General features: G+C 41.0%; 1 protein-coding gene across 3 annotated transcripts; it reads left to right on the top strand.

Moving 5' to 3' along the window:
• The first annotated feature begins 259 nt into the window (after positions 1 to 259).
• On the top strand, positions 260 to 20,429 carry tbc1d8b (TBC1 domain family member 8B). 3 transcript variants are annotated; one of them, XM_072676642.1, is made up of 21 exons: positions 260 to 497; positions 2,632 to 2,742; positions 4,181 to 4,299; positions 5,520 to 5,742; positions 6,885 to 7,125; positions 7,734 to 7,941; positions 8,097 to 8,264; positions 8,527 to 8,646; positions 8,940 to 9,090; positions 9,267 to 9,481; positions 9,854 to 9,971; positions 10,625 to 10,910; positions 11,029 to 11,155; positions 11,284 to 11,382; positions 12,377 to 12,445; positions 14,158 to 14,434; positions 14,534 to 14,599; positions 16,608 to 16,688; positions 16,915 to 16,956; positions 17,070 to 17,167; positions 19,796 to 20,429. In XM_072676642.1, exons 1-21 carry the CDS (start codon positions 371 to 373, stop codon positions 20,339 to 20,341), a joined length of 3,492 nt encoding a protein of 1,163 aa, XP_072532743.1. In that variant the 5' UTR covers positions 260 to 370; the 3' UTR covers positions 20,342 to 20,429. The 3 variants fall into 3 exon arrangements, with proteins under 3 accessions (XP_072532743.1, XP_072532742.1, XP_072532744.1); XM_072676641.1 differs by having other exon boundaries at positions 16,605 to 16,688; XM_072676643.1 differs by lacking the exon at positions 16,608 to 16,688.
• Positions 20,430 to 25,814: the final 5,385 nt, after the last annotated feature.

Here is a 25,814-nt window from a genome sequence, read left to right as displayed (position 1 = left end):
ACACCATACCATTTAACCCAAAGCCTCATGCAGTGTTTATCTTGTCGTATTTCGCTAATTAACACGACTGAACGCCCTCTGTTTATATTAGCAGAGCCCATGTGAGAGGCACTGGCTCTTTAAATAAACAGTGGCGAACGTGGCAGCGCTAAGTATTATGGGAGACGCAGTGCGCAGTTGCTGTGTCTGGGCGGCCGAGGAGATCTGCGGGACTACAGTTCCCAGCGGTGTTTACGTTCCTCCGCTTGGCTCGGCTTGTGTCGACGTGTGTTAGGAGTGTGATGCGGGAACGCGGCGGAGGAACCGGAGGAACCCGGGGCTCTGCAGGATCTACCGGAACTGGCGGGACGGGCGGATCCAGCGGGTCAGCATGTGGCTCAAGCCCGAAGAGGTGCTGCTGAAGAGCGCGCTGAAGCTATGGGTCACCGAGAGGTCCAACCAGTACTTCCTGCTGCAGCGGCGGCGGGGCTACGGGGAGGGCGGCGGAGGCATCACTGGTGGGTGAACAGGAACGGAAAACGAGGTTATAAGGGTTACCGGGGGTGTAAGGGGGTTGAATGTGTGGGCGGACACGGTAACGGCGGTAACGTCGTATTAATTCTGACATGCGCAGGTTTCCCTGAGTGCACTTCAGTCACAGAGTCTGTATCCTGGCAACAGGTCGCCGTTACCGCGATTATCACGGTAACCGACACTGATACACGACACCGACAGCGCTGCTGTAACTGATGGTGTTACACAGCTGGTAACGTCACTGGTGCCTATCTAGCACTGTCACGTTGGCTGTCACTGTTACCTTTACTGTTACTGGTTAGATTGCCTGTAAGCGTTACTGTGGACATCACTGTTACTTTTCTAGTACTGTCAGGGTTACTGTTAGTGCTAGCTATAACGTATACGTTGGCATTACTGATACAGTTACGTCACTGTTACTTTTCTAGTACTGTCAGGGTTACTGTCAGTACTAGCTGTAACATATATGTTGGCATTACTGATACAGTTACATCACTGTTACGTTTCTAGTACTGTCAGGGTTACTGTCAGTACTAGCTGTAACATATATGTTGGCATTACTGATACAGTTACATCACTGTTACGTTTCTAGTACTGTCAGGGTTACTGTCAGTACTAGCTGTAACATATACGTTGGCATTACTGATACAGTTACGTCACTGTTACGTTTCTAGTACTGTCACGGTTACTGTCAGCGCTAGCTGTAACGTATACGTTGGCATTACCAATGCTGTCACTATTAACGTCACTGGTACTTTTCTAGTACTGTCAGGGTTACTGTTAGTGCTAACTATAACGTATACATTGGCATTACCGATACTGTTACTTTTCCAGTACTGTCACAGTTACTGTCAGCTCTAGCTATAACGTATCAATACTGTTACTGTTACATCACTGTTACTTTTCTAGTACTGTCACGGTTAAGGTATGCGCTAGATATAATGTATATATTGGCATTACCGATACTGTTACTGTTACGTCACTGTTACTTTTCTAGTAAGCGCTAGCATTACCATACCAATGCCTGTTTGCGTTGGCATGACTGCTACTGTTACTGTAACATAGCTGTTAAGTTATTAATCACATAGGACTGTTATTTTTAATGATCACACACTGCTTTGTAAAGCTGAACACTAGGATTTATCCTAATTTCTGCTTTATGGATTTTCGAGATACGGACTTGGCTTGGATCAGTCAACCAAGTAAACACATAAATGGCATGGATAATAAAATCAATAACATTTAAAATGTATACAATTAGATGTTTATATATGTACGAAATTAATAAATAATTGAAAAACTGACATTTTACTGATGCTTATTGTGTCTGAGTCTGAACTACTGCTTTGGAGAATTAAACATGTGAACTGTAGTAGACTCAACACGGCAGTAGTGCTGTATTTTTACTTTTATTTTACTTTAAAAAAAATCTAAACACAGCTCTGAATGCGATCCTGTGCTCTTTCAGACAGAATCTGCACTCAGCCAACATGAAGGCACCTGTGTGTGTTGTGTAATACGGGAGAACACACTTGCATAGAGCCCATAGATTCCACATGCTGGAAAATCTCACTGTGGAAATGATGAGCACAGATTTCAGAACTAGCAACTACACAGCCAAACGGGCAAGCCCACTGTTCCTGTGTAGAGCTAGAACTTGTGCAGAACCATGTTCCTTTTACAGCATAAACTGTGTGTCACTGTCTTTCATTTTTACTGTGTCTGTGGGTTACTGTTACTGCCGTCCTACAGACGGTTACAGTTCAATCAGTATTAATGCATCACTGTTACTCGTCTTCAGTTACTGCATGTGACCTCAGCAAAGACCAAAACACACACACACACACAGCTATTTTAAGGAACACAGTGGGGCCTCAAATTATAGGCTGTAAAAGGTGTGTGTGTGTGTGTGTGTGTGTGTGTGTGTGTGTTTGTGAGACAAAGAGAAAGATGGACGTAGACATAGAGAGGGAAAAAGAATGAGAAAGCGGGAGAGTGTGTGTGTTGTGTTTCGGGGAAAATAATTGGTAAATGTTTTACATACACATCTGAATATACACACAATCCATACTGACTGGTGTGTGTGTGTGTGTGTGTGTGTGTTTGTGCATGTTTCAGGTCTGCTGGTTGGGACGCTGGACACAGTGCTGGACTCCACAGCTAAAGTGGCTCCATATCGAATCTTACACCAAACCCCTGATTCACAGGTGTACTGGAGCATCGCCTGCGGTAAGGGGTGTGTGTGTGTGTGTGTGTGTGTGTGTGTGTGTGTGTGTGTGTGTGTGTGTGTGTGTGTGTTTGATGTAGCAATTGACTATGTGTCTTTTTGCCCACCAGTCTGGGCCTTCAGACTTACAAAACGGCCAGACAGCCACCACTTTAACACTGTAGCAGGTGCAGTCATACAGTCTCCTCCTCCTCATCTTCCTCATCCTCTTACTGGACCTCCATCATGTTCCTCCTCCTTCTCATTTCCCCATGATCTTACTCTTAATCTTCCTCTTCCTCTGCCTCCTCTTTATCTTCCTCCATCTGTTGCTCCTTATCTTCCTCCTTCTCCTCCTTCCCCCATATCACCATCCTACTTCTACTACTACTACATCCACTCTTACTCCTCCTGTTCGTCCTTCTCTTGCTTTTAATCTTTTTTTTTATATGATTATGTCCACACTCATCACATTGAACAAAACAGGTCAGGTGGTCAGTAACAAGCGTGTAAAGGTGGAGGTTATTGAGGAGCGGGTGGGGTAGAACTGAGCCAGTCGTATACTTTGTAACCACTGTGTAATAGAGGGTAATCTGCACTATTCCTTCGTCAAGAGAGGCGGTGTTATAGACACTTAACCACTTGGGGGCCCACTAGCCAGATTTTATGCAGCACTAGCATGATAAAATGGTTATTCTTATGATGTTTAATGCTTCTTTATGCTAATATAAAAACAGTACACTATCAGTTGTCATGTATAATGTCATGAATAAGAAGAGTGCCTTTACTTAAACATCGATACATAAAGTGTAACATCATGTGTCACTGAAACTCCTGACTATAAATGTTCTGTGAATATTTTATGTATGTAATATATAATAATAATATAATAATATAATAATATATAATATATATAATATTTCTGTCAATATTTTAGCAAAACCTCAGTAATGAAGAATGTGATGATAATAAGCCGTCCTCTTGTTCAACACTTTTACAAGCACTTCAGAAATCTGATAATGAGAAAACATCAAGTCTACATGAATCACATTTGTTATCACCATCTAAACACACCTTTTACACCTTTACTGTTGCTTAGCAACTTGTCAATTAACCTGCCAAAGAGCCACAAATTTACTTTTCACAGTGACTCTTTACTGATTTCTTTAATATAGAACAAATTTGGCAGTTCGTCATCATTTCACTGAAATAAGTGATTGGTGTTTTTTTTCCGGGAAACTCTCAGTGACATGCACTGAAAAATCAGATTAGTCGACTAAAATCCAGCTCTCAATATTCAGATTTCTCGAAATCCAGTAATGACTCTAATCTGATCTTAGTGTGCTCTTTACATGTGCACTTGAATAATCAGATAAGTGCCAAAATCCAATAATGTTCAAGGTATTGGTGTGTGTTAGAATCACAGTCAGTGATTCATGTTTGGTGTGTGTGTGTGTTTAGGTGCCTCTCTGGAGGAGATCTCTCAGCACTGGGATTGGCTGCAGGTGAACATCATGAGAACTCTCTCTGTGTTCGACTCCGGTGATGACATCACCAGCTTCGTACAGGGCAAGATTCGAGTGAGAGAACCCCCTCCCACACACACACACACACACACATACATGCACACACACAGGGGTGGGTGATATAACAAAGATATGAATTCCACTCTTGCTAATAAAACATGCACTCATAAGTCCTGACCACATCCACCATACAGCCTTATGCAAACTGACCCCCCCCTCCCCGAGCAAACTGGTCTTACACCAACATCAACCCAGACAGGAGGGTGGTTCAGCCCGTCGAAAAGAAGAAAACCTGACACAATATGTAAGGTGTAAACCAGAGTGCAGGTGCTGATGAACTCATGAGAGCAGCAAGATGACCGCACTGATATCTCTAAGAGAAGCCAACACCAAACTAAGTAGATTTGATGGTCAGTAAAAGAAGATGAGGTCACTCAGGTGCTGAAGGGCAAGGCCATTTAGAGCTATCTACGTCAGTCGCAGAATTTTGCAATCAGTACATAAATTGACTGGAAGCCAATGTGTTGACAGTACTGGACTAATATTGTTCATGTTGTAGTTCTTTTAAGGACTCTAGATCTGCAAAGCTGCCCCTATTGGCTGGCATGTCAGAGATCCTGCCATGTTTGATACTTTATGTTTTATATACACAGCTCTGGAAAAAATGAAGAGACCACCCTACATGATCAGTGGTCAACCATGGACAACATTTCCCCTAAATTCCAAATACAAATATTGCTATTTAGAGCATTTATTTGCACAAATGACAGCTGCTCAAAAACAACTGTTCAAACAATGCAAATAAATTATTCTAATAATTATTATGCCAAGAAGTTATTATTCAAATGTATTCTTGGCAGGCTCTCCACTAGTCTTTCACATTACTGTTGAATGACTTTGTGCAATTCACAATTCAGGTAACTCAGCTTTGTTTGATGAAATGCCGGGAATAAAATGGCTGGCATACACGTAGAGATGCAAAAAAAGTGGTCTCCTAATTTTTTCTGAAGCTGTATATTTTTTACCATATGTTACATTTTGTAAATAAATTGTGGCTATAAAATGTGCAGACAAATACACGTATTAGAACATCAAAAGTCATTTATCAAGGGTTGCACAGAAAGACTGTGATATTACCATGCCCTACACACACATACATAATAGATGGTAATGTTAATAATAGTAAAGATAATAAATAACCAGATAAATAAATAAGCTGTTTATTATTATTATTATTTGTGTGTGTGAACATCTGTGTGTATGTGTGAATGTAGGGTCTGATAGCCGAGGAGAGTAAATCTGGGGGTGGTGATGAAGACCCGGAGGGGTTTCGCGAGGCAGTGCTGAGGTTCGAGCGTCTGTTCGGACTGCCGAAGCGAGAGAAGCTGGTGACGTATTTCTCCTGTAGCTACTGGAGAGGACGAGTTCCAAACCAGGGCTGGATCTACCTCAGCACCAACTTTATCTGCTTCTACTCCTATCTGCTGGGCAATGAGGGTGAGACATGATGAGTTTTTCACCCAGTTCGAAAATGCACTTCAAAAACTGAAAGGAAGAGGCATACATTCCTGCAAAGTAAATGTTTCTGTTAGGACGAGGTGGATGAGTGGGTTTATGGATAAAGGGGAAATATGATCATCTGAGATGGAAACAGGTTTTGTGATGAAGTCATGATGTAGCAGAGTGTGGTTGGCATTATGGCTAATGTAAGCTGCTTTGGGGGGGGGGTTCTTTAACCAACGTCTTGAAAGCGTTCAACTTCCAGCTCTTAAACTGTGGAAGCATTTGACTGGAAACTTAGACATACATCCAGTCCTACACACACACACACACACACACACACACACACACTCTCTCACACACACATAATAATGATTGATTGATTTTAGCTGGATGACAAGGTGGCGCCGCAGGTAATGTGTTTGTCACACAGCTCCAGGGGTCTAGGGTTGTGGGTTTGATCCTCCCACTGGTTGCTGTCTGTGAGGAGTTTGATGTGTTCTCCATGTGTCTGCAGGGATTCCCTACAGGTACTCCAGTTTCCTCCCGCTTCACATGGTACACCTATACATGATAGGTGTATTGCATTTACATTTACATTTATGGCTTTTTAGCAGATGCTCTTATCCAGAGCGACTTACAAGGTTACTCGTATTACAGAGGAGGGCCAATGTAGTGTTAGGAGTCTTGCCCAAGGACTTTTATTGGTGTAGCGCAGCATAGTCACCCAGACCGGGAATCGAACCCTGGTCTCCCACATGGTGGCCATGCTAAATTGCCTCTAGGTGTTTGTGTATATGTGTAAGGTTGTGTGTGGTACCCTATCCTGTTATTCCTGCCTAATGATTCTGGGTAGGCTCCAGACCCACCTTGACCCTGACCAGAAAGAAGCTGATACTCGTTCTCTGACTGAATGTTTACTGAGTGTTGCGTGAACCCACACAAAGCACACAAAGAGGACAAACACATGAGCTGGTTAAAAAAGTCTACATTAATTACTTAAAACTAGGTGAGTAACTTTACTCCTACTGAGCTAATAAACACACCGCACTGTGGTTTTACCTTCACCTCTAATCGTAAAGCTCCATCTACAGCTTGGCTCAGTGAGACTCAGCACACAATGTATGTGTATGTTCCAGTGAAACTGGTGTTCTCGTGGGATGAGGTGAGCCGCTTGGAGCGCACATCCAGCGTGTTGCTGGCAGAGAGTATCCGTGTGAGTGTGCGAGGGGAGGATCATTTCTTCTCCATGTTTCTACGGCTCCAGCAGACCTTCCTGCTCATGCAGCAGCTCGCCGACTACACCATCACGCGGCTGTTCGACAAGGAGACCTTCAGCACAGACCACCCACTGTCTGACCCACTGCACATCACTCAGAGGTAGTACATCATACTACACTACACTTCAATACAGTTCACTGCACTGTTCTACACTACAGTACTCTATACTACATTATACTACTGTACACGATACTATAATTTACTATACTATGGTATTCTATGGTACACTATACTACATTATACTACTGTACACGATACTACAATACACTTTACTATGGTATACTATACTACATTATACTACATTATACTACTGTACATGATACTATAATACACTATACTATGGTATACTACGGTACACCATACTACAATACACTTTACTATGGTACACTATACTACATTATACTACTGTACATGATACTATAATACACTATACTATGGTATACTACGGTACACTATACTACAATACACTTTACACTGGTACACTATACTACGGTAAACTATACTACAGTATACTACACTATACTGCATTATACTATGGTACATTATACTACAGTACACTACTACACTGCAGTATACTATAATACACTATAGTACACGACACTTCACTTCACTACACTCCTGTTTCTCTGCAGTTTAATGTATGCTCCGGTGTATCAGTCTGTCGCAGTGTTGTACTCTACTGTACTCTGGTGTACTTTGTTCTGCAGGGCTCTCGAAGTACATGCAAGGAACCAGGCCTTCCGGGCGTTTTTCCGCCTTCCACAAGAGGAGAACCTGTGTGAGGTTTATGAGAGTTTCCTCTGGGTTCCCTTCAGCCACTACAACACGCTCGGAAAAGTCTGTGTGTCAGAGCGATACCTCTGCTTTGCCAGCCAGGACGGCAGCCAGTGCCACCTCATCATCCCCCTGCGGGAGGTGTGTGTGTGTGTGTGTGTGTGTGTGTGTGTGTGAGAGAGAGAGAGGAGACTACAGTGTTATTGTGTGGCTAGGGCTATAAACATTGACTCACTGTCTTACAATGTGTGCCAAATACTCATACTCTAATCTGTGCGTGTTTGTGAGTGTATTAGGTGGTCAGTGTGGAGCTGCCCGATCGCAGTAGTCGTGCGCTGAGTGTGTGTGTTCGGGGGAAAAGGGCCTTCCGCTTTTCAGAGGTGCGTGACTTTGAGCGCTTGGCTGCGACCATCCGCAGAAAGTGCTCTACTTCATCGAGCCCTCAGCACTCTGCCAGCGCTCAGGTAACCTACTGTTTCTGCTGTGTCTACTTTTTGTTTTACTTAGTAATGAAGAAGTTATTAATGATTTTGATGATGATGAATTTTGTTAATTAATTTACACAAAGTGGAATTAACCTCTGCAGCACGGTGCCCTGAATTACAGTACAGCAAATATACAACAGTGCAGAACTCACTGTTAAATACAATCCAGTACAGACTGGACTTCATTAACTCTGTAGATGATGCTGTAACGCTGTCTTTGTGTGTGTGTCTGTTTGTGTAGCTGCCTCTGTGTGATGATGAGGAGGACGTGATGGTTGGTCAGACTCAGGCTGCCGTTAGCACAGAGGCTCTGATGAATGTTTTCCACCCACATGACGCCGAAAACCTTGACCCCAAAATGGTGAGCAGAGTTTCTGCTGGTGTCACTGTCATGTTAGCTCAGCGTTGTTAGTTCAGTATTAGTTACATTGTATTAGCTCAGTGATAGCTTTGTCTCACTTCCCTTTTAGCTTTATAGTGCCTCACTCTTACCTTTGTATCAGACCAATGTTAGCTTTGCTTTAACTTACTTTTAGTTTGTATACGCTGAATAGTATAAGCGTATATAAGAAGTTATAGTCATTAAACAGTACACAGAATCATTATCTGAACAAAAGTTGTTGCACCTCCAACTGCTGACATGCTGATTGGCAGCTGAAAGAGCGAATGAAGGAGCAGTCGTGGCAGATCCACTTTGCGGAGTACGGCCGGGGGAGCGGGATGTTCTGCACCAAGAAAACCAGAGATCTTGTTGTACGCGGAGTTCCAGAGACACTCCGTGGAGAACTGTGGATGCTATTCTCAGGTGCTGTGTGTGTGTGCATGCATGCATGCCTTAATTCGTGTTCACATAAGCATGTGTATTTGAGACACGGTTTGAAGCGAGACGAGGAAGACAAAATTCTAATAAGAAGCATAATTCTAGCATTATTGTGGCAAATTTGTGATGACATCAATATGTGTCTTTGTGTGTGTGTGTAGGTGCAGTAAACGACATGGCCACTCACCCGGGTTACTATGCGACATTGCTGGATGAGTGTATGGGCAACAGCTCCTTGGCATGTGATGAGATCGAGCGGGATTTGCACCGCTCTCTCCCAGAACACCCAGCGTTCCAGACGGACACTGGGATATCGGCCCTGCGCAGAGTGCTGACCGCTTACGCTCACCGCAACCCCAAAATAGGATACTGCCAGGTACACTTTCACACATTCACACTCACACACCCACGCACATTCACACTCACTTGGCAAAGTAAGCACATCATACTTAGCTACTAGATCTAGATACTAGATCTAGCATCAGTGTTGGCATTAGCAAAGTTTCAGATTATTATAAGATTATTACCAGTTCTAGATGAACTCGGTGTTAGAATTAGCGCAAAAGTAGAATGTTAGCATTAGCCCACTGTTAGCCTTTCTGTCACTGTTGAAGTAGTAATTTAGCTTTTGCTTAGTGCTAGCTTAATTTTAGCATACATACATGCTGCACATGATGCTTATCATTCATGTTCGCTGCACTGACAAAACTGCAAATTCTTTCTCTCTCTCTCTCGCTCTCTCGTGTAGGCGATGAATATTCTGACCTCAGTGCTGCTGCTCTATGCTAAAGAGGAGGAAGCATTCTGGCTGCTGGTAGCTGTGTGTGAGAGGATGCTACCGGACTACTTCAACCGCAGAATCATTGGTGTGTGTGTGTTGTCCTGAGGCATCTGATTAGTTGATACATAAAAACATTCTTATAGTCATATCAACCTTGACTTGCAAACCTTGACTTGCAACAATTTGTGCTAGAAGCATTTTTTAGCATTATTCCTTTAGCAATGTTGTATTTTTAAGTAGTAGAAACAAAATGCTGAATGACTGTATATAGTAACCACATATATCCCATCATAGAAGCATAATAAAGGGTTCTAGATAGAACCGTCTGCAAAAGGGTTCTATGTAGAACCGTTCCACTAATGCAAAAATCCGAGGAGTCAGACAGAGCCATTTAAGTTCTAATCATTAATTAATCAAATTATAACTCATTTCCGGTTGATTTTCTGCAATGTTAAGGGTTAGAGTTAGATTTAATAGTCTCTGTTATATTGAACCTAGAGTTAAGTTTTATTGAATAAATATTTAATACAAATTGAATAGGTGTTTTACATATTTAGGTGAGTGTTAGGTAAAGCCAGTGAGCTCCTGCGGTGAACTCATAATACTCTGCTACTTTTGCTTTTATAAGGTTTGTTTTGTCATAAACAAGTTAAAACTCTGGAGAGTTCAGTTTGTGGCTATAATTGAGAGTTTGTACTTATTTTAACGCGTGCGTGTGTGTGTGTTTGTGTATGACAGGTGCGCTGGTTGACCAGGCCGTGTTTGAGGAGCTGATCCGTGATCACCTGACAGCACTGACCGATCACATGACCGATCTGTCGTTCTTCTCGTCAGTTTCGTTGTCATGGTTTTTGACGCTGTTCATCAGCGTGCTGCCCATCGAGAGCGCCGTCAACGTGGTGGATTGTTTCTTCTACGACGGGATACGCGCTGTCCTGCAGCTTGCCCTTGCCGTCCTGCACTACAACATGGACAACCTGCTCTGTTGCCACGACGATGCAGAGGCTGTCACCATCCTTAACAGGTGACCTTGCCTTAGTCTGGTTTTGTGCCAGTTGTGCGAATGTTTCAGTTCAGACACAGTGTGTGTGTGTGTGTGTGTGTGTGAGTGATTATTTATTATTATTCATTTTGTCCTGCAGGTTTTTTGACAGTGTGACAAATAAGGACAGTCCTCTCCCTGCCACTGTCCAGCAGGCCTCCGCACCAGCCAATAACAAACCAGCTCAGAGCGTCGACATCAGCGACCTCATCAAAGAGGCCTATGAGGTTCTTGCACGCAAACACACACACACACACACACACACACACACACCACTCATACTGTGACTCAACTGTGACTGTGACTAAACTGTCTCTGTGTTTGTGTGTGTGTGTGTGTGTGTGTGTGTGTGAAGAGATTTGGGGAGATTCGGTGGGAGGAGGTGGAGAATATGAGGAAACGGAGTAAACTTTACGTCATTCAAACCCTGGAGGAGACCACCAAACAAAACGTCGTAAGTAAAGAGTGTTTTCCGGTTATTAGTGACTGAGCTGCTGCTGTTCTCCTGTTCACATCAAATGCGCCCACGTGTACCAGTGTTCTCAAATAACAACACTGAACCAAATCCAGGATGTTCCGTCTTATCGAGAATGGTGGGCGTGTTCATGTAAACAAAGAAAGACTTAAATTCTCAAACATGCCTGACAAGCGCTTGTGCTCTCTTTTGTCACCATGATACATGTACACTACCACCACCCTTGCAATTACCTGGGGTATGACAGCATGCACCTGGTATACAATAGCATCCACTTAGCAATAACCTAGCAACCACACGGAACACTGTATACACCGTAAGCAATACCACAGTAACCAAATAACCAATGCCCTAGCAGTTACCTCCGGTAATATAACAACCACATACTGAAGCAACACCCAGCAACCACCAGAGATACTATGGCAGCCTTCTAGCAATCACCCTGGGTACATTGGTAATTGCTTTGCAACACCCTAACAACCACCTGAAAAACCATAGCATCCATCAAGCAACTACTTTGGATGTCTTGGCTATCACTTATGGTTTCAATGTACCAGAGATGTACTATAGTTAACATACTGCAACACCCTAGCAACCACCTGGGAATTGTTTAAGCTGTGCAATTGCTCTTATTCCCTTCAGTGCATTCACTTTTTCTATTTCTGTTACTATTACTATCACCATAACTGTTACTGTTTCTTCTTCTTATCATACGTTTTATTTGTAAATGCCCTAATACTAAATAAGATATTACTAAAAAACATACAAAATATAAATATACTCTAATCAAAGTGTTACCTGCTCTGTGGAGTTTTAATGAACATTTGTATTCGCAGTGTACAGATATATGTACAGTTATGGTGGGAAGTTTACACATGAATGTTATGGCAGTATTGGGTTTTAGTGATTTCTCTGAACTGTTATGTTCTGGGATTAAATTAATGTGCAACATTGTTGTGGTTGTGTTGTGTAGTTGCGAGTTGTTGCTCAAGACGTAAAGTTCAGTGGCCCTCAGCTGGATGAGCTCTATTTACTTTTTAAGGTAAACCACACACAACACACACACACACACACACACACACACAAAAGCACAAAGTTAAAGATTAGTGTATTATTTTTTTTGTATGATTATAGGACATAAAATAAGGAAACACACCATGCAAACATTTGGGCACCTTAAAATGTTTTGCTTTTAGATCTCTTTTACCAAGGTCTCAGATTTTAATTAGCTTGCTAGGACTATGGCTTGTTCACAGTCGTGGTTAGGAAGTCAGGTGAAATTTCAAAGGTGCATAAATGATTCAAACCTTGTACCGACAATCAGCAGCCATTGGCTCCTGTAAGCAGCTGCCAAACACGCTAACATAATTAGTGCTGACAAAGCAGGAGAAGGCTATAAAAATAACAAAGATAAAAAAGAGTTTCTCCTGCTTTTGTCTCCACTGTCCATATAAGGCTTTCTACTAGATTTTAAAGCATTGCTGTGAGAATTTGGAAAGGTGTCAAAAGTGTTCACATTGATTACTCAGGTAGAAGTGTAGATACTAGGGTTTAAAAAGACCTCTATAGAAGTTAAAGTATCAACTTAAGCTTTTTACTCAAGTACTAAAAACGTAAAAGTAATGTAATGAAAACAAATGTGCCACAGGTGCCTATAGTGCACTACCCCACCTCCTCAAAAAACTCTTCATACTAGCCTACATACGTCTGCTATGTCCTTGCTGAAGTGTGACATGACGTGCAGGTGCGATGGATCGCTTACAAACCAATAGGGTGATAGAATGGTATGAATAGGGTGATAGAATGGTATGAATAGGGTGATAGAATGGTTTCCGGATGGCAAAACAAGCCGAAATGAAATAGGAGTAAAGTAATGAAATAATTACTCCAGTAAAGTATAAATAACTAAAATTTCTACTTAAGTAACAAAGTATTTGTACTTTATTACTTGACACCTCTATGAATTTAATTGTGTTTAGCGACAAGAGTGTTAGTGAGGACAGGATGATCACCACCCCACCTCATCCATAACTCCCAACTCACCCCATAAGTTTTACACCATCCTTCTAGATAACACAGTTCCTCTGCTTTATACTTCTCTAGTCCACGCCTGGCATGGTGCCAACAGGTTCATGTTTAACTGCTCCAGAGAGTCCTATTCTATTGGAGTACTTCTCTACAGGGACAAGACAAGTTGTGTGTGTGCATTTGCACATCTGTGTCAGCAGTGGATGCAATGAAACTTACCTGAATACCTGAATGCATTCATTGGAAGTGTTGTCTACAGACATTTGCATATAGAGTATGTATATACATACTAATTAATAAATACCATGTATAAATACTAATAATTTACATTCATTAAGGCTGGGCATGGGAAGATCTGGGACATCTGTTAGATGGTAACTGAACAGCCGGTTCTCATAGTCTTGCAGAGGCACAAGTCATACTAATGTTTAATGCTGGTTACACACAGTCGGGCCCCCGTGTATGGGACCTTTGCTGGACCCTGTATGGGACCAGAGATACCATAGCATCTGTCGAGCAACCACCTTGGATACTATAGTAATCACTTAGACTCTAAGGATCTGATTATAATGTTATGGCATATTTGGTGTTTATATATGTACACACACACACACACACACACCTACATACAAATGTACATATACACGATCTGTTCCATTCATGTAAAACAAGAAGATAATTTGTGCACTGTGTGTGTGTGTGTGTGTGTGTGTGTGTGTGTGACAGAGACAGCACTTTATCAGCTGTTACTGGTCCGTATGCAGTTCGGCTCTGCAGAATCACGACCCTAGTCTGCCGTATTTGGATCAGTACCAGCTGGGTCAGTCTCAGTTCACCGCACTGTTCAACTTGCTGCTTCCCTGGACTCCCAATACACACGATCACACACGATCACACTCGCACACACACTCACACTTACACTCATTGGCACGCTCAGTATTCCGTCTGGCTGATGAGAATGCAGATGGACTGGTCAACTTCAAAGAGTTCATCTGCACCCTAGGTGAGCCTGAACCTGACCTTTACCTTCACTTTTATATTAAACCCAGACCTGTTAGAAGCAGAGTGTGTGAGTATGTGTGTGTGTGTGTGTGTGTTTCAGACATCCTGTACAATGGCTCATTCACAGAAAAGCTGAAGTTTCTCTTCAAACTTCATCTGCAGCCAGGTAATCACTTACCATAATACTGCATATGTTCATTACTGCAAACTGCTGTATATCAATCAGTACTATAACATGCTGTCTATCAGCCATTACCCTAATATTAGTCATTATTATAAACCACTGTATATAAGTTTTTACTGTAAACTAGCGCATATGTCACTACTGTAAGCTACTGTAGGCACAGTATGTACAGTATCGTTAACTGCTGTATATTGATCAGTACCATAACTACTATATACAGTTTTATATAACCTGCTGTATATCAGTCATTACATATCCTACCACATATCAGTCATTATCGTAACCTGCTGTATATCAGTCATTACCATAACCAGCCATATATCAGACATTACTCTAACATACCATATATCAGTTATTACCATAAACAGGCCGTATATCGGTCATTACCATATTCTAGTTTTGGTGGCTATGTAAGTAATATGTCCAATTAGAGACAATTTCATTAAGCCAAGGCAAACATCATATCCTGTACATTAAAGTAGATCAGTATCAACATTTTTTTAGTCAACTAAATATCACATTGTAATTCAGTATATTTCAACAATATTTACTGTACATTTTCACACTGGACTGGATAAACTCTAAAAAATACTGCAAATACTCTAAATACATTTTAAAATCTAACAAAACGCTTTTGAACATATAAGATATACTGGTTTAGAACTGCCAGTGGGAAGAATAATGTACCAGTCTGTCCCTTCTTGATTAAAAGCTTGGCTTTCGCCCTCCACTTTTCTCTTTCTAGAGCATGCCATCTGAATTAACTTTCCTCTGACTCACTTTCTTCTCCTACCACCCTCACTCACACGAGTCGCAGCATTCACCATAGTGCACAGATCTGATTGGCTGAATAGTGTTGTCTGATATTTACAACACATGCAATTGGTATGTGAGTTTCCTGTACCGTTAAACCTGTACTGTAACGGCTAGAAAAGTTCAAATAAACACTCTACTGTTAGTTTTCAGTAGTTTAGCAGTTATAGATCCAGGTCCAGATAAGACAATGTCTCTGATCACCTTTCACTTACTATGACCTCTGGCCTAGTGTCTATCAGGTGGCAGTGCGGTTTGTGTACCAGTACTCACCTTAGTCACCATTCTAAACAGCATTAAAGCTTTCACACTATCACAGCAAGCACACATTCTTTATCCCTTGGCAACACAGAGAATTCTGAGCCTTCTGAAAGTCCCCAACTGCTTATTTAACTGATAATCTTAAATGGAAATTAGAACTAGATGGCAAAAACGGGCTACACTTATTAGCCCTGTACAGTATAATAAAGTACCTTAAAATAACAATAATAATAAAAATCATTTAAAATAATTACATAATAATTACATTATTGAGAAAATAAATTGGATGCATGTTTTTGTTCCCTGGTGGATTATCTGTTAACTGCAGACATCAGAAAACTACATACAGATTTTAATATTTTGAAAAGCAAAAGAGTATAAGAGTATAAGTGGTTACAATTTTATTAATAACAAAATGTCATATGCAAGCTGTTGTATATCTGTTATCATAACCTATCATATATCAGTAATTACCATAACCTGCTGTATATCGGCCATTACCGCAACCTACCATTTATCAGTTATTACCATAATTTAGCAGACATCAGAAACAATCATACAGATTTTGGTTTGTACATACAGAAGTTTGGGCAACTAATTATTTGGGCAACTCAAATTTGATTCAAAACAAGACAAAATATATGTTATGTTATGTTGATATGTTATGCAAGGCACAAATATATGTTATATATATGTTTTTTAGTTATTGTTCAGAAGGTTAAATGAAAACTCCAGTTTTGGGGTTTAATGTGTTGATGCATGTTCTGCATGAGGTCAAGTTCATTATACTTTTTCTGCGGTGCCACATAGCTTGGCAGGGCTGCAGTGAAAGGCCAGTACCTGCACAAAAACAGTTTTCTGCAGTAGCGTGAACACAGCTTAATGCTCCAAGTGCTGTGTGTGTGTTTGTTAGCAGGTGGTCCGATCTGTAAGACTTTTGGACCTTCTGCCTCTACTCTTCCAGCTGAAGAACTCTCTCTTTCTACTCGTTTTTCTGGTCAGCTTCTCACTTTCAGTCTCGCTGTATCTCTCTCTCTCTCTTTTTCTCTCTTCCTCTCTTCTATACCTCCTGTGATTGACTATCTTACCTGGCATGTATTCAGATGTGTTTGTGCACAGTTAGTGTGTCAGTGTGTGTGTGTGTGCATATTACACGCTCTTCGTTGTTGTAGTTTTTTTGCTTAGTGTTAATGTTGTTGTGTTGGTATGTGTGTTCTGTTTAGAGTGTGCGGATGATGGCGTGATCAGGAAAAGTCCAGAGAGAGGTGAACTTTCACTCACTCATGTTCTATTCAGTGTCACTTGTAAACAACACACTTCCTTTATATTACACTACCCCCCATCTCTCTCTCTTTTTTTACCTCCCTCACTCTCTCAGGTCGAGGGAAGATTGATCTACAGGAGTATCTAAAACAGTGGCAGGACGAGTTACAGAAAAAAGAGGAGAGCATAAAAGACCTGCCCAGGATCAAACAGGTGAACACACACACTAACACACAGTACAAGTCAGGAGAGCGCATTAAGCTACTGTTCAGATACAAAAGGCTTTGTTATCTTTGTTGTTTTTATTCCTGTTTTGTTCTCTTATTATTACCCGAGGAGGACGGGTTCCCCTTTTGAGTCTTGGTTGCTCTGAAGGTTTCTTCCTCTCGACCCGGGGGAGTTTTTCTTTGCCACTGTCGCCACTAGCTTGGATCAAAAAACACTCAGACCCTGATCTATGTAAATCTGGTACACTGAGACATACGCTCAGCTATGTTTGCTGTAGCTTGGAGCTATGTAGCTATGCTTGGAAAACTGAAGCTTTTGCCAAAATGGCATTGTGGGAAATGTAGTTGACTAGTTGACTAGTTAATGTTAGCATGTTGCGACAGCAACAAATCTGTCCATTTGCATCACTGCGTATTTTATAAACAGGCAAAGACCACTCGACTGCACGTCTTAACGTACATTTGCATTACTTGTGACAAGGAGCGTAAAGATTCTTGCTAGCATAGCATATTAGCTAGATAAAGCTAGCTGTCCGACAAATGACAAAGGATAGAATATTAGCTAGTATAAGGAAAGAAAAAAAGTGTTGTTCGCTTTACAGATTGTTTTAAGAAATACATTGTCAGCGCAATTAATGCTTTTAATCTTGCTGGCATCTAGGCCACACCTACTGCATGTTTCTCTTTACCCTCTGGTCACCATAGCGCTCAATCACAATACTGCTTATTGTCTATAAATCGACTTGGGGGCACACGGCAACAAAAACATACAAATGATGTTTTGCGTTTGTTACCCCTCTTGTTGTTTCAATTGTAGTCTAATATTTAGCAAGTCTTCCTTGGTCTGATCTTGCATCAACCTCTTTGTCATCCATGCCACAGTTTCTTTGTTGATAAGAATTGTTTATGCTTAGTTTCGTTTAAATAAGAATCTCACCTTGGGCTTCAATCCTGCTCCGGAGCTTTCATTTTATGACAGCTGTGTCATCATAACCTCTGTGCTCTGAGCAGCTTGTTTTTATAACTCTGTATGTGGAATGCAGGCCTACCAGGTTACTCTTAGAATGTTTTGTTAATCTTGTATGCAGAGCTTCCAGTTGTCTTAATTGGCGGAGGTACAGTTTCTCAATTGTAAATCGACTGCCACTTTATACTATGGATTTATAGGATGGTCAGGTTGCTGGGAGTTTCCCTTAATTGTAAAGATGTAAATAGTTGACACAAGAGAAAACAGTCCTGTGAAGACACCTAGGGGTTTCTATGTGTTCCTAAAGTGGCCTGCATTTTAAAGCAGACACAGGAGCCTGAAGCCTATTGAAGTTGAACAGGTAGGTTTTGTCTATTCTGAGATCTACTGTACCCGCATTTCTTTATGACGCATCTGAGTAACTCAGAGTAGCGGTTGAAGGTTAAAGGGAGAACAACTCTGACTCCTGGACCGCTTATGTTCAACACACGTTGTCATACTTTTATGAGAGGGCTGCAAAATGAAGACAAATTTGTATGAGACCAAATCAGTAGGATGTCCCACAGAAGCTCTCAGCTGACCATAGACAAATCAATGGAAGCCATTAAAAAAATATCTTGATGCTGTTCCTGGCATGTTGACCTAACCATGTCAGGTCCAAGGTTTTTTGTCAGGTTTAGAAACATGACCATGGCCAAAACCTTTTTAGTAGCAGGAAAACAACCCCCACTGTTTCCAGCATTTCAGCTTGGCAACTTACTGTTAAAGAATTGTGATGTATTGTCATTGCTAGGGGACCCTTGGGTCCCACATGTTGGTGATGAAGTAATATAAAGTTCTCTGTGTGGATACTGTCAGGACCAGGACTTATACAGTACTGTTTGCAGCAATTGAACATTTATTTGAATTAATGGATGCTGGGAGGTCCTCAGGGACTGAGAAGTGGGTTAAGGTGAATTGGTTCAGATGGGTTTTAGCCCATTTGTAAAAAGTGAGCTGCTGATTGTGCACTTGTGATACCATTTGTGAGATATTTTTGGGCTGTAGATGGCCTTCAGTACAAGAGTGTGAATTGTTTCTATTTATAAAAGTGAGATTCATTGTCCATCTAAATCCAATGCAGATTTTGATTGGGCTGTTTGCACTTTTTCATGTTTTACATGATAATGTGCTAATACCCCCTGCTGATCTATCTGGATAGGAAAAAAACAAGCAATGGACAGGAATGTTAGTGTTGCTGACTTCTAGGGGATAGTCCAAATCTCTGTCAAAGCCAGGAAGTGGAATGAATGGACAGATGCCCACCTCCCACCACAGCCTGAGACTGAGATGACCTCGGAGGGTTGGGTAGAGGAGATTACTGCTATTGTGGCTTCGGCACCACAAGGCTGTTCTGCCCTGTCCTGGCACTGATGTCTGTCATTGCTGTGAATGTGATAAAGGGCCTCATTTAGTGCCTGACAGAAGTAATGCTTCAGCTCCTCCACAGATGGTAGTCTGTGCACAGACATTAGGTTGGGTAGCTTAGCACCCAGTTGCTATAGACAGACGTATGTATTTCATTTATACTCACCAGGAATGTATTTCTTATTGCAAACCAAACACCGTATGTTTGTGTGTGTGTGTGTGTGTTTGTGTGCGTTGCAGACCCAGTTTGTCCGTTTGTCCAAGACACTCTACAGTGTATTCCATGGTGATGAGGAAGAGGAGTCTCTGTACCGTGCTGTTGCCCGGGTAACCAGCTTGCTGCTGCGCATGGAGGAAGTGGGGCGAAGACTACAGGACAACAGCCCGACCAAAACACCCCAAACTAACCCCAACACAACACCCCAAACTAACCCCGACACCCCTGCAGATTCAGACTCTGCCCCTACCCCACTGACCCCGGAGCCCTGTTCAGGGGGTGATCATTCCCCCAACACTCCCCCACCTCCTGACTCCAGCCCCTCAGACACCAGCCCCCCCTCCACCGCCACCAGCAGCCCCACGGGCACCAGCAGCTCTGCCATCGACACACCGGTGGAAACACCTGGCGATTCCTCCACAGCAGGGGAGGACTGGAGTTTCTCTTTCGAGCAGATTCTGGCGTCTCTGCTGAACGAGCCAGCTGTAGTGCGCTTCTTTGAGAGAACCGTCGACGCACACAAGCTCATCGAGAATGCACGTAGGAACCAGCTCAGAGACGCACGCTGAACACACATACCTATACACACACACACACACACACACACACACACACACACACACACAGGGTACAACACCTTAAACTACATAAGTAAAACATGAAGTCACAGCAAACTACTGCCCTCCAAAAGCCATAAATACACACACACACTGTCTAATAATGAGGGTAATAAGATGTTTAGTTGTCGAACTCCATTACTCAATTAGAACTTGTACATAGTCTCTGTGTTAAACTCATACATATTCAGATATGCAAATTAAAGTAGAACAAAAGAGTGTAGACCAGTTGAAGTGGGTTAACTGTAATTGTATGGAACTTTATTTCCAGAGGCCACAGCTGTGTGTAGAACCGATTATGTACCGCCACCCTAGAACCCTAGTGAAACACTAAAATCCATATTAAAGTTCTAATGGTAACATCATTCAGTTATCGAGGGTTATAGAGAGTCTATTCTACAACTCATATATTCTCTTTTAGGACACTCACAGATTTTTTCTGTCTAGTGAAATCTGAACCGGATTGGTTGTTCATTTTCCTGGGGTATAGAGGAACTTGATTGGTTGATATAGTTTTCCCAGAGTGTAGTGGAACCTGGAGTTGCTACCTTGGTTGCTGTAGCCTTCCCAGGTTGTAGTGGGACGTAACTGGTAAATGGAATTGTAGCATTCCTGGAGTGTAGTGGAATTGAATTGGTTTTCCCATGTGTGAAGTGGAACCTGGTCGGTTGCTATAGCTTTCATGGGGAATAGTGGAATCTGATTGAGTGATTTAGCTTTCCTAGGGTGTAGTGGACCCTGAGTGGTTGCTAAAGCTTTCTCTGGGACAGTTTGCTGATTGTCCCGGGATATAATGGAATGTCACTGGTTGCTGGTTTTCCTGGAGTGATGTGGGACCTAAGTGGTTGCTATAGCTTTCCTGGAGTGTAGTGAAACTTGGTTGGTTGCTAAAGCTTTCCAGGGGCGTAGTGGAATCTAGTTAGACGCTACAATGTTTCTGGCACAGGATGCACCTGAATTTGTTCTTTGATTTATGGATTGTTTTTGCTGCATCTTCTTTCTTTTTGAATGAGACAGAAGCATGGAGTTTGTGTGGACACACAGAATCTGACCTCTTTGCTTTTCTCTGTAATGTAACGTGTGTAGGTCACAGCTTTGTACATTTTAGAACATATAAAGGGAAATGTGCTAATAAATGTTATTATTGCTGCAGCATCTAATGAATAAGGGAATATTAATGTGTATCTGAATCTTTGAGAAATATAAAGTGCTTCCACACACAGAACATATACAGCAGCATCTATTACAGATTATTATTATTCTTACATATTATAGTATTATTAAAGATAGTTTATTGTTACAAGTAAGTGAGGAACCTCTTAAAGGTCCATTTAGATCAGGGATGGGAAACAGATATTTTCCGGATGCATTATGAACGCCATTCCAAAGTGGAACTGAGAACGCACACGTATGTGTGTGTGTGTGTGTGTGTATGTGACTTGTACTGAATACAGTGATTTATTGCACACACAAACACAAAGTGTTAACACAGTGATGCAGCTCCACAGTGAGAATCTTTATCTCATTAAATTTAAGAACTATGTAAATAGAATATGTAAAGGACCTTAATGGGCCAAAAAAACGAATTCTGTTGTAAAATTGTACTGAACTCTAGGATTAGTGTTGGTTCTAAACGGGACATGTGAATGTTTAACGATGTCAGAATAATGTGCCATGTTAATTAACGAAGAATCATTACATCAGCATTATTAATCAGGGCTGGGTTTCCCAAAAACTTCTCAGCACAAAGATGATTCTTTAAATCACAGTTCAGAGTGACATGAATATTCACTGACCCCAGATGCAGCCGATTAGACAGGACATATTTGATATCTGATTTGCGCTTCTTTAGTTCACAACACCAGATGTTAAGCTAACGCTTTAAAAACAAAACCACAAAAAAAAACAGGGGACTGTCACCAATCTTATGTCTGACCTTCACGTCACTTCACTTGGCACTTCAATGTAGTTAGAACATGGTGTGACGTCCATGCTGGTTTACTGAATTTAGCTTTTCATTAGAATTTAGAAGCATGTAAATGAAGATTTTGGGGGGCGGGGGGGGGGGGGTGTTTATGGAAGTGAAACTCTTGACAGTCTAAGTTAGTTAGCTTAGCGTCTCCCGTTGTAAACTAAAGAAGCACACATCAGATACCAAACATGTCTTGGCTGATCGACTGCATTCGGGTCACTGATCAAGTTTCATCATGTTTGTTTGATTCTCTTTTTTTCAAAATGATCCCTGAGTGTGTATTAATCTGAACACTCACTCTCCTCCTGTTAATGTAATCTTAATACTATTAGCTAGATGATTTTGGGAAACCTTGATTTATGCCTTGATCTGTTTTATTTTGTATTTTCTTTTTCTTTTTTAATGTTCAGTGACTGTGGCTGTTTTTTTTATATTTTTATTACTTTGTGCACATACACACAGCTCTTTCTGTGTCTTATTCCACCAAGACTGCCTCACACACATATATTTGGATGATAATGCTGTGTTCAGTATTGTGTGTGTGTGTGTGGCTTTTTGTTTATCGTTTGTTTGTTTGTTTGTTTGTTTGTGCTTCTCTCGCAAGCCACTGTCTGTAAATTGGATGTGATATATGTGAAATAAAGTAAACTTAAAACCTGCAGGTGATTTTGTTGAATGCATGAGTTCAGTCAGTCTGAAGGTTTTTGAGTCTGAGAGTGAACACGAACACGAACACCAACGTTTAAGGTTGGTTGACATTAGCTAGCGCTAGCTAACATGGACAGTCGGTAAAAAAAAAAAAAAAAAGTTTCCTTCAAAATACAAAATCAACTGCCTATTAAATTTCCAGAAGTTATAGATAAAATATGACTCTTCATCGTACATTTAGCTAGTTGTACATAGTGCTCTTACCTGAACAAAAGCAAAAGCAGGGCAAATCGTCCGGGGGACAACCGCTCCTGGACTGAAATCAACGGTTCACCTCAGAACTGAACTCGCGAGCGCTTTAAATTCAAAAGCTGTGACTGCGGCGCGTGAACACCGCGCTGTAGAATTGCTGATATTCAACTCATTTCACCCACTGCTTGGTGGTGTGTATGCTTTACAGATCTAAGATGAGATCTGCCATCGTGGTTATAAATGAGGGAATGGAGACACTTTAAAATGCGAGTGGCACAGCAGTGTCTGGAAAGTGGATAACAATGTTACAATATACTAATAATTGTTTATATATATATATATATATATATATATAATAAAAATTTTCCTTCAAACTTTTGTTTGCAACCCTAACCATCATTAACAGTACTAACAAATCAAATCAAATCAAATTCAAATCAAATTTTATTTGTCACATACATAGTCATACACAGTATAACTTGCAGTGAAATGCTTTTTTTGACAGTCTGCCCACATCAAGCTATACAATGAAAATCTACATTTAAACTTAACTAAACCTTAACTTAATGAAGTAAAGTGCAAAAGTGCAAAAGAAAAATAAAATAAAAATGAAGAAAATAAAAATAGAATAAGTTACATTTAAGTTAAAGAATAGAATATAAAAATATGAAAATATAGAAATATAAGCAAAAAAAAATACAGAATACAAATATACAAATATATATACAGAGATGAAATAGTGCGTGTCTGTGTGTGTGTGTGTGTGTGTATATATATACATACATATACATATGTACATATTTATCTGTATGTGAGTGTATGTGTGAGTTAAAAGAAATATTTTCAGTGTTGTCCGTAGTGTGTTTTCCGTGAGCCATGGTTGTGTATTGTAGTGAGTGAGGGTCCAGTTTGTGTATGTAGATACTTTGATTTAGTGTCCTAAGTCCCTGTCCCCATTCAAGGCACGGATGGCTTGTGGAAAGAAGCTCCTCCTCATTCTCTCTGTGTTAGCCTTCAGGGTTCTTAAGCGTTTCCCCGAGGGCAACAGAGAGAACAGTCCATTGTTGGGATGACTGGGGTCCTTCACAATCTTCTTGGCCAACAACAACATATTAAAACGAATACAATTCAAGTCGCATTTAAACTTTACATTGACGTCATCTTTGTGGCCAACGTTTCCATGTGACGTCACGACCAAAATCCAATAAAAAAAAAGAAGATATCACATCAGCATGGTGTGCCCGCTGAATGCACAATAACCCAGATAGCAATCTGGCACTGAATAATCAACAATAAACTGCCCATATTAACCTCAGTTATACATTTTTTATGAGTAAGCATTTTGCTCAAATATGTGCATAAATACATATGTGTGAATACAGGTCTTTTACTAAAAACTTTCATTTTAATTGTAGCAAATCTTACTGAAATGTACTTTCATGGTGCAAAATGTGAGTCTTCAGTGGTAAGATGCTAGTCAATCCAGTGCATAGCAAATCAGACTAAATCAAATCAAGTTTATTGTCACGTCACATTGCACAGGTGTGAAAAACGTAGGTGCGTCATCCCTCACAGTGGTACTATTTACACTATTGCACTGGTTTAAAGCAGTTTAAATGCAAGGTTGATATAATCTGAATGTTTCCATTATTTACAAAAGACACTGGATGGGGGTGAATTCAGGTGTAGCAGAGCCTACTGTTGTGGTTACCGCTTCCTAACTGCTAGAGGTTGTGTTTCTTGAATCTTAATGCTCCTTTAAGCCATCCTGGTCTTCCCTCTGCCCCAAGCTGCCACACAGCCATTGAAACCAATGCTTGCTTCAAAATACTAACAGGTTTTAAACATAATTACATTTTGATTGATTGTACAAAGTGATCCATTGGGCTTGTCTGAATCTTGGTCAAACTAGCTCAGGTGTAGCCACAACTTAGTATACACTATACAGAGCTGTCAGGAAAGCAGGAGATGATTATTATTGACTATTACATTAGATCCACTATCCAAGTAAAAACACTTCATTTGCCAGCCAAAAAAATGTTTTGATTTTTGTGGCCCTAACCTTGTGTACATAATAGTTTTATGGTTGCTAGATAGCACTATAGCATGGCTCACCCTGCGCTCTGGCCTCAGCATTTTTGGTTGGAATACAAAAATAGAAGTTGTTGTACTGTAAAATGTCCTGACTGTGTGTGTGTGTGTGTGTGTGTGTGTGTGCATCTGCTAAGTTTCTCCACCAGAGTGCACTCTGCACACACTGGTATTACCATAGTTCCAAAACCATTCATGATAGTTAATTATTGCCACTGCAGTAGAGCTGGGCAATATGACAATATTTTATCATATCGTGATGAATTTTGTTAGCGTGGTACACAATATGCTTTTATGAGTGTATCGCGGATATTGTCTTATTTAATTAAATGGCGTGCAGCATATTTTGAGTAACAATCACGGTACTCAGAATGGGAGAGTATTTGGATATCATTGTTTTATATTTTACGCTGCTGGTACGTTGTGCATATATGAAATATTGTGATATATATCGTGTATTGT

Source organism: Salminus brasiliensis, chromosome 1, assembly GCF_030463535.1.
Source record: "Salminus brasiliensis chromosome 1, fSalBra1.hap2, whole genome shotgun sequence".
Classification (NCBI taxonomy): Eukaryota; Metazoa; Chordata; class Actinopteri; order Characiformes; family Bryconidae; genus Salminus; species Salminus brasiliensis.
This window is presented reverse-complemented; position numbering and strand designations above follow the sequence as displayed.

What these genes read in the sequence shown, in the direction of transcription:
- tbc1d8b (XM_072676641.1), top strand. Translation starts at nt 371, where the DNA reads ATGTGGCTCAAGCCCGAAGAGGTGCTGCTGAAGAGCGCGCTGAAGCTA. An exon ending in GCTGTCACCATCCTTAACAG is followed by an intron (nt 10,911 to 11,028) that starts GTGACCTTGCCT and finishes TTTGTCCTGCAG; the next exon opens with GTTTTTTGACAGTGTGACAA. An exon ending in AGACCACCAAACAAAACGTC is followed by an intron (nt 11,383 to 12,376) that starts GTAAGTAAAGAG and finishes TGTGTTGTGTAG; the next exon opens with TTGCGAGTTGTTGCTCAAGA.